The sequence below is a fragment of the Cuculus canorus genome, chromosome 1 (assembly GCF_017976375.1).
Source record: "Cuculus canorus isolate bCucCan1 chromosome 1, bCucCan1.pri, whole genome shotgun sequence".
Lineage (NCBI taxonomy): Eukaryota > Metazoa > Chordata > Aves > Cuculiformes > Cuculidae > Cuculus > Cuculus canorus.
In genome coordinates this window covers 169,096,208-169,109,873 of record NC_071401.1, presented here as the reverse complement: position 1 = coordinate 169,109,873, position 13,666 = coordinate 169,096,208, and the positions used below count along the sequence as shown (strand labels likewise).

General features: G+C 39.4%; 1 protein-coding gene across 2 annotated transcripts in view; it reads left to right on the top strand.

The window, feature by feature from the left end:
- FGD6 (FYVE, RhoGEF and PH domain containing 6) overlaps positions 1-13,666 on the top strand; it is a 74,576-nt gene that overhangs the window by 6,918 nt on the left and 53,992 nt on the right. For both annotated transcript variants that reach the window (XM_054060375.1, XM_054060379.1), the window contains exon 2: positions 3,358-5,794. In XM_054060375.1, the coding sequence (XP_053916350.1) occupies positions 3,358-5,794 (2,437 nt within the window). The remainder of the gene's footprint in view (positions 1-3,357; positions 5,795-13,666) is intronic.

Here is a 13,666-nt window from a genome sequence, read left to right as displayed (position 1 = left end):
TTTTGTCTAAGAATTCCAGAAGGTGACATAACATGTCACAAAGTCTGGCAGGTGCTGTGTACAGAAATATTTTCAGCTCCCTTCATGTTTTTGTATGTATCTCCTTGTCATTCAGAGGATGATTTACCACTTAGCTGCAGACATGCATGAAGCTCATAAAATATCTACAGTGATTTCCAAATTCTCTTCAGTTTTTTGTCTCCTAAGGATAACCAGCCATCTCTGTTCTTAGGTGAACAATTCTGTTTGGCACCAGGAAAAAACCTGTTGTACAAACAATTTACCACTTCATGCATTTGTTGTGTAATGTTTCCTTGATTATATTTATTGTTTTTCACCAGAGCAGCTTGCTTATGCTTGTCATTTAGCAAAAAGTCATTCTCATATGACTTCCAGTCATTCCTTACTTCTTTAAATATAACAGTTGCTTCCTACTTAGTTTTCTTTCTATTCAGGATGGGAAATTGTCCCTTTTACAGCACTGTTATTTAGAAACTCTCCACATACGGTGAATTAAATTAGCTTATCAACTGAACTTCACTTCTTGATTTCTAATCGCAATCTAACATACTTTTACCCCTGCCTAGCTGCTCTTATTTTTTCTAAGAAGTTAATTGCTTGCATTTTTTCAGCAACTTAAAGATATTTTGTTGAGGAAAACTATTGGTATGCATTCCCTTCCTGAAGTCTTTCCTCTCACGTCATACTTATGTTTGAAAAGGCTGCTCATCGCATTCCTTTCTGATTGAGCATTCTCCTGCAGATCTGTATTGATACTGAGACTGTAATGTGATTGTTAATACATTGACCCATATCTACTCTAGATGAAATGAGCAATTACTTTAAAGCAGATAGTGGTGTCTTTATTACACCACGCAGCTTGCCGACCTCTTCTGTCTATCCTGATGCTTTTCAACGTTGAAGTAATTTGAAAAATTCTAGGGTTGAATCGCGCTTATTATCTGAAGGGAATTTTTCTGTCTCTATTCATGATTCAGGTTTCCACTATTGGCATACAAACAACTGCTTTGTTTTCTTTGCATCCCTTTACATTTTTGTGTTTCAGTTTTGAATCTTATATTCAGGCAATGGTACCATATTATACCTTCTGAGTGTCCTCCCAAATGAATACTATTTGAAAGCCCTGTGGAGCAGTATATCCAAATGTTTTGCTATCCAAAATGTTAGGCAGTCCCAATAGACAGGGAGAAGCTTCCAAGGTTTATGGACTTAAATTTGTGGAGTGGGACAAATAATCCAGAGGATATCACTTACCTAGCCAGTGTTTAATCTCCTGTATCTTCTGCAGACTGTTTCTCTCATTTGGGCATCAGGAAGGGTTCCCAAGCAGACTGGCTTTCTTCTGCTTTCAGGGAGCTTTGACATCTTAATAAATATAACTGAACATTGTACAGGTATACTATTGTGTTGTTTTCTGTGACAAATTGGGCATCCCTTTCCTGTTTTTCACTGTAGGAAACAGACTCTTTTGTTGCTATCGCTTCATTCTCCAACTGAATATGCAGTTGCCTTGTCTGAAAGTGTGTGTACAAGTCTCTTTTGCTCTTCAGGATCAGTGGCTGCCAATCCAAAGGGTTATTTTTTTTTTTTCCTAGCAAGCTATTGACTCTTCATTGTGTGGGAAACCTGAGTAGCTGAAGGTGCTTCATTCGTTGGGGTAGCTGGTAGTTGAGTCACTCTTGGCTGTCATTGGTGGCTATAGGGAGCTGTACCTTTGGAAAGAAATTCTGCATTCCTTCGTGCAAAAGGCCTCAAAAATTGTCTTTGCCATTGGGTGTACCTCTTTACTAATATAATTGCAGTGAGGGCAGCTATTCTAAGTGTAAAGTGGAGACAGTCTAGATACCATTTAATGATTCATGTCCTACAAAAACATGGTTTTCCTGTTTCTATAGTAGAGACATTGTTTCTGGCCGTCTGCTTGGAGTAGTGGCTTACTGTTTGGGAAATGCTTGCAGCTGAGGACATCTACTTATTTTTTTTTTTTTTTTTACTTTCTAGATTTCTTTCAAACAAACAAAATCCAAAACAAACAAACAAAAATAAAAAACAAGCCTGAAACTTATACTTGTGTTTCTAGGCTAGAGATTAGGATATAGCTGCAGATCGATAATAATAATGGTGATAAAAAACAACCAAACCCCAAACCCAGAGTTCACAGGCAGTAATAAATCAATGGCTTACACAATCTCTTTGCATGTGAAGCATTAATTAGCATGTTTTCTTGAGAGTTTTATGTTTATGATTTCCTGAAAGTATACCAAGATATTATTCAAACCAAAAGTAATAAATACAGAGGTAGTACATAAAAAAAAAAGAGAGCAGAATGAGAAACTTGTTTACTTCATAAATTAGTTTTCACGTGTTAAAAAAATCACTCAAAGCACTTAGAAATATGGAATTATTCCAGCATTTGGAAACAAATTGGTCATAAATGATCTGCACTATTAAAATGCATCAGGACACCTTAAAAAAACCCCCACAAAGCAAATAAACAAACCTCAAACCACCCCAAAACAACAACACAGTCAAAACTCCATAATCTCAAAGTTCCATGTGTGGTCCTTTTCCTGCTGTCCGCTCTTCCTAGGGTTTGTCATCTTGTGCTCTCAAGTGGGTCATAAGTCTTGGCAGTGGTCAGACAGTAACATGTTGGGAAAAGTAATTTTATAAGATGCATAGAAATCATATTTTAATTTAACAGTAGGAAAGTACTGACTTGGTACAAATTACTGCATTAACCTCACACCACAGACTCATTTCACTGATGGTAGTGACGTACCAGTTTTACAGCTGGTGCGGTAAACTCTCTATTGTTTGGAAAGAGGAAGGGAAAGGGGAATTTTGGGTTACACATTTCCAGAGGTGGTAGGGGAAGGAACTGAACCGTTTTGGTAGTTACCTTCGCTATTCAGTTATCTTTGTGGCTTATTATATTCAAGGCACTTGGCACGTTTGCACCACTTTTAAAAGGTATTATAGTAGTTCAAACTGCAAAACCAGGCTAATCTGCTCTGTTTTTATTAGTCATACTTTAGCATCTGAGCAAGAACATGCGCTTTTATAAAGTTAAACTGTATTTTAACGAACAAGTTACCCTTGACTTTCCCACCCCCTCCTTGATTGTGCTTGTTAAAAAGAAGAAAGTCGGCTAGTGGAAAAGCTGTGGTAAGGAAGGGAGGCATGCTTTTAAGAGAAAAATGTGTGCTTATACACACTAAGATCCTGTAGATTGTGTGAGTTAGATGTTGCAAAACCTCTAATAATACTGTGATGCAAGTGAAGCTATTCTATAGGCTGATGGTGACTAAAGTCTTTGTTTTCCATCCTTCCTAGAAATTAAGAAGCCACCAGTGGCCCCCAAACCAAAATTTGTGGTAGGACACAAGGTGACGCCTCCACCTGTTGCACCGAAGCCTGATGTTGTACTTTCTGGTGTTATACAAGCAGCAAGGAAGAACAAACCAGCAATTGCACCAAAACCAAAGGTTCTCAAGAGCTCATCTGTTCCAGAAGTTAAACCTCCATTGTCTACAAGAAAAAACACAAAAAGTTTTGAGGAGCACAGGGGAGATTCTTCTCAAACACTAGACCACTTGAACTATAAAAATGAAGCCTCGGAAGGGAGTACTGATAACACAGCATATATACTACCAATGTCGTCTTGCAAATTTGAATGTCTTCATAAGCTTGGAAATGGGGAGAACAGCTGTAAAACTCAGATCCTTTTCGAGCACTTTGAAAACTTAGAGAACATCAAAGTCAGTGAAAAAAACACGCTGGCTCTGGGCGACGGTCACAATGAAAAACTGGCGAATAGAAGTCAAGTGGTTTTGAAAGCCAGCATTTTGGAAGAGAAACTTAAGGATGTTCTAACTCATAGTGTATTTCCTAACAGCAGTCCTGGGAGGCACAGGTATGCAGACAAACTTGACAAAGGGAATAGCAGCAATTCCAAGAATGATGTTAAAATAGAGTTTATGGAACTTGTACAGTCTTCGTCATCTTCCGAGGTGGCTAATGGGAAGCAACAAAATACTGACAGTAAGTTCACTACCGATGAGTCTCAGATGTCTGAAATTTTTCCTAGTTTGACTGAAAAAAACCACAGTTGCTCTTGCCCACTGGACCAGGAAATCCTGGAAAATGAAAATTCAAGTAGCAATAGTATGTTTTCACATGAACTGGATATGAAAGCAGATGCTGATAAAACCTCCAGTGAAATGTCTTCAGTCCTGAGCTCAAAAGTGCTTCCTGTCCCTAAGCCGAGGAAACCACGTGCTGCGTGTCTAGTCCGTCAGGATGGCATCGACACCACAGGAGAAGGAACAAAAGAACCATCTACTTTGGAGAAGGATTCCTTTGGGCTTGCAGAACAAAGCTTTAAAAAGCCAGCAAAAATTAATATCCTTGGTCAAAGTGTTTGTTACAATAATAATACAGAAGTGCTTCATCCTGAAAAATGTGAGATAACTCAAAGCAATGCAGAAAAAATGCATCAGGTGAAGGAACCCGCTAAGGAGGAGTCAGCTTCACAAAACCTGTTGCCTCAGTCGCACAAAACCTCTGATTTGGAAGAAGGTGTTGAATGTTCTTTGGATGTAGGCCATGACTTAGTTAACTCTGTGGATGAGATGACAGATGATAACAGTATGCTGGAAACTGTGGATAAAAGGACTAACTTTGTCAGGTGTGATACTTTGTCCATGAGTTTGCCAAAGCAACTCAAATTAACTAGCAGTCACCACTCATCTACTTCCAATAGCCTTCATGTTTCTACTCAAAAATTGGAAGATAAAGAAGTTAAATTAAAGGATGAAAGTTCTCCAAAAGTAGTTCCTAAGAAACCACAGAGGCACAGCCTACCAGCTGCTGGTGTGCTGAAAAAAGCTGCATCGGCAGAGCTTGTGGAGAAAAGTTCTTACACCTCCAGTGAGGACAAATCAAACAGTGTTCTGGAAGGATGTCACTTCACGCGTCCACCAGCCAAGGAGCAAGGCACGCTGTCTACCTGTGACATACCCAAACGTTCTTCTGAGAAACCTGTTTGGAAGTTACCTCATCCTATTCTTCCATTTTCAGGAAATTCTGAATCGTTAAAAACTGCTAACTGTGCTAACAGCTTAAACCACCTGACTGTTGTGACAAAACCGAGGGCCAAATCTCTTTCTTCTGTGGACATGGAAAGGACGGACAAGCCTTGCAAAGACCATCAAAAGAAAAATAGCTTGAAAAAGTTTCTCAACATGAAACTGTCGGTTTGCTTAATGAAAAGCGACTTCCAAAAATTTCTGTCTAAAGGCAGCCAGTCGATGGATAGTGCTATCACTAATCTTTCCACTGGGGACGGGTATGGAAGTGGTAGCAACCGGAATATAGCAGCTGTAGGCAGTGAAAGGAAAGCTAAATCTGCCAAGGCATATTCTTTAGAAATAAGTAGTCCGGCATTACAGAAGAAGAGGCAGAGGAACAGGAGTCAACCTGAGATGCGAAGTAACCAAAGGCTGGAGTTTTTAGATGGGCATGTACTTCCAGGAGTAAATTTGTCACAAATACATTTGAATTCTGTAACCAGAACTTGTGCTCCAGAGTACGAGAATGTGCGTCACTATGAGGAAATACCTGAATATGAAAACTTGCCTTTTGCTATGGGTGCTGGGAGAAATCACTGTTTTGAATGGCAGAACTCCAGCAGCGTGGAAAACCAGAGCCTTGGCTTCTATGAGGTTGAGGAGCCTTGTGAAGCTACAAACAGACGTTTGAGACTTGACAGGTAAAATGAAGAGAAAAGGGGAGTTAAACAGCTCCATTGCAACTCTGTTCATCATAAACATGTTTAGATGACGACTTGAGAGGCCGTACCCCTTTGGTTGAATGTCAGCAGGCCAGTTGTTGCTGTCTAAATGCTTTTGCTGTTTTGAAAATTGTTTGCACTTGGTAGAGTGTCAAGAGGAAAAATAAGCTACTTATTCCTTATATGATAAGAATTTGCGAAACTAACATCTCTGCTTTTCCAGATTTAAAGCAAGTCATATACAATCATATACTTGTGTCCAAGAATGCCTCAGTGGGGAGGAATGAGCCTTGCCACAGACTCAGGATGAACTTGAATAAGCGTCCTTTGCTAGGTTCGTTGGGAGAATGAATATATTTTTAGATCAACTGATAGAGCTGGGAAAAGCAGACAAGCTTTTGAGTATGCAAATTCTTCATCCAGTCTTGTAAGCTTTTTGGGCATAACAGAAGATATTGTCTCTCTCTGAATATAGCAAGTCTTCTGTATCTCCCTGTGCTCCCAGATGCAATAAAGGTGGTAATAGTGCACAAGTTCTGGGTGGCTTGCACTTACTGAAAGACAGGGTTTGGTGACTGCAGGTTGCTGCTGTGTTTCGTTATCTCAGGAGGTGGTGGGGACAGATGATATCAGCAGGTTCAAAAGGAATCAGACTGATTCACAGAAATGTCCAAAACACATGCATGATGGAATAGGCAGGAGCAGATCTTTTAATATCTGTAATTGTGAGTTCTGAGAAGAGGAATGGGCCACAAAGAGTGGCCATGCTTGTGTGTTCTCACTAAATGGAATCACTTACTATGTCTGTCACAGTGTGATAACAGCTCAAGCATTGTTTTGACCAAGAACGGTATTATATAACTTATTAGCCTCAGCTAATCAGTTGGTCTAACTCAAGATTTATCTCAAACCAGCAGTAAGGATTGGAATGAAATACATGGCTTATAGACTTCTGTCATGAATGGGAGATTTAGATTTAAAACCACTGTCAAAGTCATCAGTAAATTTAATATGATGTCATGAAAGTGCGACTTAACAAAGTTTGTCCAAGTTTACTCTGTTTATTACTGCATGGAAAAACATGCAAAGAAAAACAGAGTTAAAATTGAGTTCACAGAGAGACCAGAGACACAAAAGGGTAAGGAAGACCCGTTGAGTCATGAGATTCAGAGCAACTCCCCTTGTTTTCTAAACTCCTCAGAGAGGACTCTAGGTGCAGCTAGGTCCAAACTTACTGTCAGACTTTTTCAGTGGTTTATGTTTAATGAAAAAAACACAAAGAGTAAGGGAGACCCTTCTATTGAGTCATGAGGTTCAGGATGGGACCCTTTTGCTTTCTAAATTCCTCAGAGAGGAGCCTAGGTCCAGACTTAGGCATAGGCTTGGTCAGTGGTTTACGTGTAAAGGATTATATATGCAAAGTTTATCGTATTTAATACTGAGTAGCTGCATGGATTAGTAATATTTCATTAGCATAAATTCAGTATGCAATCAAAGTTACCAAGGCAAAATGAAAGTTACTATACTACAAGGTTACATGCAATATTGGTTGCTTACCAAACATCCACTGTTGTGAAAAGGTCTGTCTGCCTTGAGGAGCAACATGGAGAAGTGTCTCAGCTCAAGGGGAGTTGACCACCATGCTGTCTATCTCAAAGAAGGTTTCTTAGGCTGTCTTATTTATGGAGTAAAGGGGTTGTCTCATAGTCAAGTTACATGCAGTGAGGAAAGGTATTAATGAGACTCCTTGTACCCACAACTTTATTTGTTCCTTTCCTGTTGGATGTGTGTGTAGCAATTGCATGCTCTAATGAATCTGAGAGCTGGCCATTCTTTAGAGGAGTATGTCCACTTCTGTGTGATGAGACAAATATTTTAAGTGGTGTCCTGTGTTAATAATTGTTTATAGAGTTGATATTCTCTGCTCTGGGCTATTTGATAGAAAGCATGAAACCTTATCGTAGGAAGTAGGATTTCTGGTTATGGACTTGGTATATTCATTCATGTGGTTGTGGAGTATTTCTGTTTACAGTAGGGTGTTTCTTGGTTTTGTCTTGGTACAGTTTAAATTCTTGACTAACTGTATGCTTTTTGTTTAAATCTAATATTTGGGTATCTTTCAATGGTTTTGACCACACTTACTTAGTGTTCCTTTGAACTGGTTTACCTAAGAAGGATGAGACCAAACATAAATAAAGAGATGTTTTATGTGTTTGTGATCTATTTTGGATTGTCTTGTGGTGAGTCTCGTTAGTGTATGTCTTTGCTTTAGGAAAAAAAAGGGACTGTTTTGCTATACGAAGCATGGTAGGCATGAGACTGCAGCTGCTTCTTGAGTAGTCCTTGAGTAGTTTTCTTACTTCTATAGTTTTCTTACCTGATGTAGAAGTTTGTACTTATTTCCTCTCCACACAAACCTTTCCTAGTACCAATGCTGTTTTAAAGGATTTAAATGATCCTTTGCCCCTTGGCACATCTGCAGCAGCAGATGCTCCTTAAGCTGGATGTTCCTGACATAACTGGCTTTGTGTTGTGGTTTTCTTTTAAAAGCACACCATAGAAATCCATATCCAGAATCCTTTGTGTGTTTATTTTAACTGGATTACATAGTCAGAAACTACCTTAGGAAACGACGTATGGAGTTACTTCAGATCTCGGAGAAATCCCTAGGAGAAAAAGGGACACAATTGGACAGCGATCTACTGGCCATGATCAGCTGCCACTAGAAGAGCAGGTACAGGCACTCATTTTGGCTCTGACTTGGGAGGTGCAAAGGTGCCTGGACAGAGCCAGGCAAGCAGCTGCCTCAGTTTTCCCATCTGTTATTATCTCAAATCCTTTGAAGCTTCATTATCAATGTTGTCTTCCCTTTTCTGCACAGTTCTTTAAGAGCCTTTTATCTTTTCCCAGGCTGGTGGTATTATAAAACCGGTTAGAGAAACAGTGCTGATGTTACTGAAATAATTACCCCTCGTGTTTTCCCCAGCCTGTCAGAACACGCACTTAGCTCTTTTTCATACATCGTGGCACATGAAACTCCTGTAATATGCCGCTAATGGGGACCTTGAAGCAAATTATCTTTTGATTAAAGCCAGTGTACAAATGAGATTGTTCTTCTGAGAAATTCATAGGCTGATTGCCTAAGCTTCTAGTCATACCAGCACATATGCGGTATATTAAGTCTAAATGTGAGGCTTGCTAATGCCAGAAGAGTTCAGTGGTATCTTTACTCCACGTTACATTAATTTCTGGAGGAAGAAATAAAATTTTCATAACGTACCCAGCGCTTCAGTGGTTACTGAGAAATTTCCTCCCAGTCCCATCTGGTGAAACCAGTATACTTTAATGGAGAATGGTAATAGCTTCTGACACTCTTGTCCTAATTTCATATGTCCTATTAAATTCAGGTACATTTTGTTTGCTTGGACCTACCCTCAGGGATTTAAATGCAAATGCCAGACATACTAAAAACCTTTGCAGCTAATAGTGGGTATCAGTTATCACTTACCACTTGATTTTTGAGATATTTGATGTCAACCTCCCTTCTACTAAAGGTGGGATTGACTTTGAAAGGAAGAGAACAAGGCTTCTGGTATGGTGTGTGAACCTCTGAGGTGGGACAGGTGCTGCTGCTGACGGGAGACTGATAGGTTTTTGCTTCTGCTAGGTAGTTCAAGGAAATACTCTCAATTAAGAAAGTAATGACAGTTCCTTGGGAGGAGATAGTCCGTATTTTCTTTACACTGTAGAAAAAAGTAGTCTCCTGAAATGTTTTTTAAGATATTTATTTGTCCTAGTCTACTGATTGACTATGAACTTAAAATGGATGATAAAGGTGAATGTGTTATTATGAAGACTTGGTAAACAAAGTGAGTGAAGAATAGATTCTGTGAAGTAGAAAATGCACTGTTAAATGTAAAGAAGTTTTAAATATCATTGTCCAGTTGTAGATAGCAACAGGAAAAGTAGCTCTTTGTTTTGTTTTTTTTTGAGAAATGAATGGTTCAGGCCCACAAAGTGAAGTGAAAAGTCACTGCTGCTGGTACCACCACAATTCATTTTAATGTTGTCAGAGACCAGTGGTTGGAATGGTTATGTTTTGAAGCAGCACCTTTTTTTTTAAAACCTCCTACTGAAGGAGAAATATTTATGCATTCGTTGTCCTCTTTTTACAGATAAACCTTTATTCTGAGGAGGAGAGCAAAATCTTCCTTAAATCCAAAAGTAAAATTGAACATACATTTATCCAATAACCTAGGGATGCAAAGGAGCAGTGTACATGCCTTGGAACATCTGTCATGCTGCAGAAAATAGAAATTTAAACTTTTCTGGATCTTTCTTTAGATGCCTGGTATGTTGTTCTAGGCAAGACAATTGCACTTCAGGTTGAGTGAGTCTGCTCCTTTATCCTTCAGGGACCAGCACACCGTTTTTACTGACTGCTTTTGACCATCCTCCTTTAAGATGTTGCAATTGTACATGACTGCTAATTGATTTTGGAGAAATTTATAGCTATGTCATTGTGTTTCTGGCTAGGATTTTCCTTTGGAAAGGGCTGGGTGGAGAGTACCATGTGACAACAATCCTTTGAGCCCTTAATGTTGGTTTAATTAAATACTGCTTCCTATTTTTCCCACCCCTGCTGATTTAGAATAGTCCATTGGTTTTGCAGAAATGAACAACTCGATGCAAAAAGTCGGTTTAGTTTTCTGGGCTAAATTCTACTTTGGTGACTGAGTCCCCAGAGGTCAGTTACATGTCCATGAAAGTCTTCCTGGAATATTGAATTTGGGATTGAAATCTGTGTGGCTAAGCAATTTGCTTTGATACATATTCCTCTTTGATGTACTGAATTTTGTTAGGATTGAGACATGCTTCTGATGAGCAGTATTGCACCAGATAAATGTGGTGTTGTTTAGGGATTGGCTATATTAGGGAAGGTTGTTTTTGCAATTACAAAATTCCCATTCAAAAACATCTTGAGAGAAAAAATATTGCAGGGTCTAAGTAGCAGTTTTCAAGTATTACACTGAGATTTGAATGCACCAAAATATATTTTAGATATTGAAGGTGTTATACATTAAAAATCACATTTTCTTTTTATTGAATTTTATTGAAGCATATGTAATAATTTCCTGATATGTAGAGGTCAGAAATGTAGATTTTTTTGGATTTTGTCTGCTTCTTAAAGATGATAATGGATTAGTATCTGGTCTAAAGAAGGCAGGTTCTTTTTATTCCATTGTCCCTGCAGTCTTATCCTGTCTTCTGATCTTCCCCTGTTCTCCTAACTGGCTGCTGCCACCCTTGGTTGTACATTAAATTCTTGCTTTACAATTGTACTTTGGGTTTTAATGGAATAGCTTTGATAATGTGCTATTTAGGTTTCCTGTCAGGCTTCATTATCTTTGGTCATGTGTTATTCACTGGTTTGCTTTTTTTGTTCTGCTTCCTTGAGCCTGCTTTTTCATTCCCCTCCCTACCTCGCTTTCTCATGTACATGTTATGCATGGCAACCTTCTGCCAACTCCAAGGGTTTGTCAGTAAAGGGTGAGTCAGATGGCTCAGGTCTCCACTTCCCGTCCCCTGCGAGGCTGAGTGCAAAGCCTATCCGCCAGTCCCAGCTCTGGTGCTCAGGAGCAGGGAGGTGGACAAAGCAGTCCTTGGCTTCCAGGCATATAAGGAACATACCGGCTTGCTGACTTCTCACGTATTCCTTTTTTATGGACTATGGGGTGTCTAATCAGGATCCAAATCAGTGAGAAATGGAAATATTGGTAGCAGTGGGAGTGTTGATGTTCTGGCACAAGGAATGGGGAGGAATCAGGTGCATGCAGATGATGGGACCCTCATCCTGGGGCTGTACGCTGCTCTTGGAGCAACTTTTCTTTCTAAGAGTCAGTCAGATTACTGGCCTTCAGTCAGGAATTAGTCAAGTCTGTAGTATCAGGTTGATTATTTCGTACTACTAGGGTAGCACGTGAAACTACATGAAAGACTTGCAGTGAATTTTTTTACTCGGGAAAGCATATGAGGTGGTGTTTGTTTTGTTTTTTTTTTCCTCTTTCATCGCAAGAATGTTTATGCAAGTCACTGCTCTGCTTTTCCAGTAAGAGAAGGAGTTTCCTTTAATATTGGGGTGGGTTTCAGTTGTACAGCTTTGTAGTCTGGTCTGCTATACAACCTGAGATATAAAGCATGTATTTTAAGAAGATACTCTGGGAAAATTCTTAAATTTTCTAACGCAGTCTGGGAGAAGTACACCAAACCCCATTCCTCCTCCCACCCCCCTTTTTTAAAAACAGAATAAATAGGAACTTTATTGCTTTAAAGGAATCTTGACACATATTTGTGCATGTGTGTTTGAGATGTGCTTATTTCATCTGGCTTGACGTTGGGAAGATTCTGAGGTCCAGTACTCTCCCTCTCCAATGAGTGAGAGAAAGTTGTTAGAGAACTGCATTTTTCCAATACCAAGTCCATTATTCTAGTATACAATCCAATCTTGGAAAAGTTTGAAAGGTCTTATGAAGTTAAAACAATTGTGGAGGTTGTTGTGAAAGAGAATTTTTGTGTTTGGCATTTCTTTTGTCCCTCTTTTCAAGGGCTCCCTGTTGATTTTGGTAAAAGAAAGAGGTGGGTGAAGCAGGTTGATGTGGAAGCAGCACATAGGGCAACTTATCACAGAGTTGGAAGTGCAATAATTAAAGCCTTCATATTTATCAGATGCTATTACAAGTACTGCATAAAGGTAGATGTGTTTTAAGTTCTAGATGTTATCTTTTTATCTAGTGTAGTTGATGCTGGGGGAGTGTGTGTGAGTATGAGAGGGAGCAAGCTGAGAGTGACTGCGATGACGAGACACATGCTGCTGGGGTTTGCTGCTTGGCTGCTGGGCAAATCCCTCTGCCGTTCTCCAAAACATTTGGGGGTTACTTTTATCACGTTAACCTTGGAGCACATACAGTCTATATGCTTTAAAAGGGCCATTTTGAAGGTAAACTTGCTGTCCTTTGTTTCCCACTGAAGAAGCCCTCACCGTAGATGGCAAAAAATGTCTTAACTGTGCTGTTCCCATCAATCCCCCTGGTACAATACAAGGATGTTCTTGTCCTTCCTCCCGGTGACGTCGCCTCAGCTCAGCGTGTTGGCTGTCACCTTCGGCCAAAGGGCAGCTTAGTGAGATGTGGGGAGAGGCTGAAGTAAGCAAGGCAGCACGTGAAAACTCTGCATCCTTTATCCTGCTTCCTAACCCCCTTGTTTATGGATAACAGGAACTTGGGTGTCACGCATTTTCATAAATTAATCTCCAATACTTTATCTTTTTCTTTCCTCTTTTATTCAGTGGGGTTTTTTTTTTCCTAGTTTTGGCATTCTTGTGTATTTCCTTTTCCTTAAAATGAGGGAAGCTAAGTTAATGCAGCATATTTGTCGGTGGATGTTAGCCTTTCTCCACATCTACAACACACATGTTCTGCCTGTTATTGCCAACCATGGTATAAATTGCAGGTTAACAAAATGTAGACCCGGAGAGTATCTCAGATTTAGAATGGAGACTCAAATGTGACATGAGAATTGATGAAGGACCCATTTATATGTTCAACAACAGCCTTTTCCTGTGGGTTATTTTCAGCATCAGCTCAGGAAATGGGTTTGTGAAGCACTGTAGTTTGGTTTGTATGGTGATATTTTAACTGCAGCAAGATCTAATAGAATTGTAAATGTAGAACAGTAAGATTTTTGGGGCATAAAGTAAGTGTTGGGAAAGAAAGCAATCAAAATATTAACTTCAGTTTTTATTTAAATGCAAACAGTGATATTAATATGCCTCATTTACCCAGCATTTATATC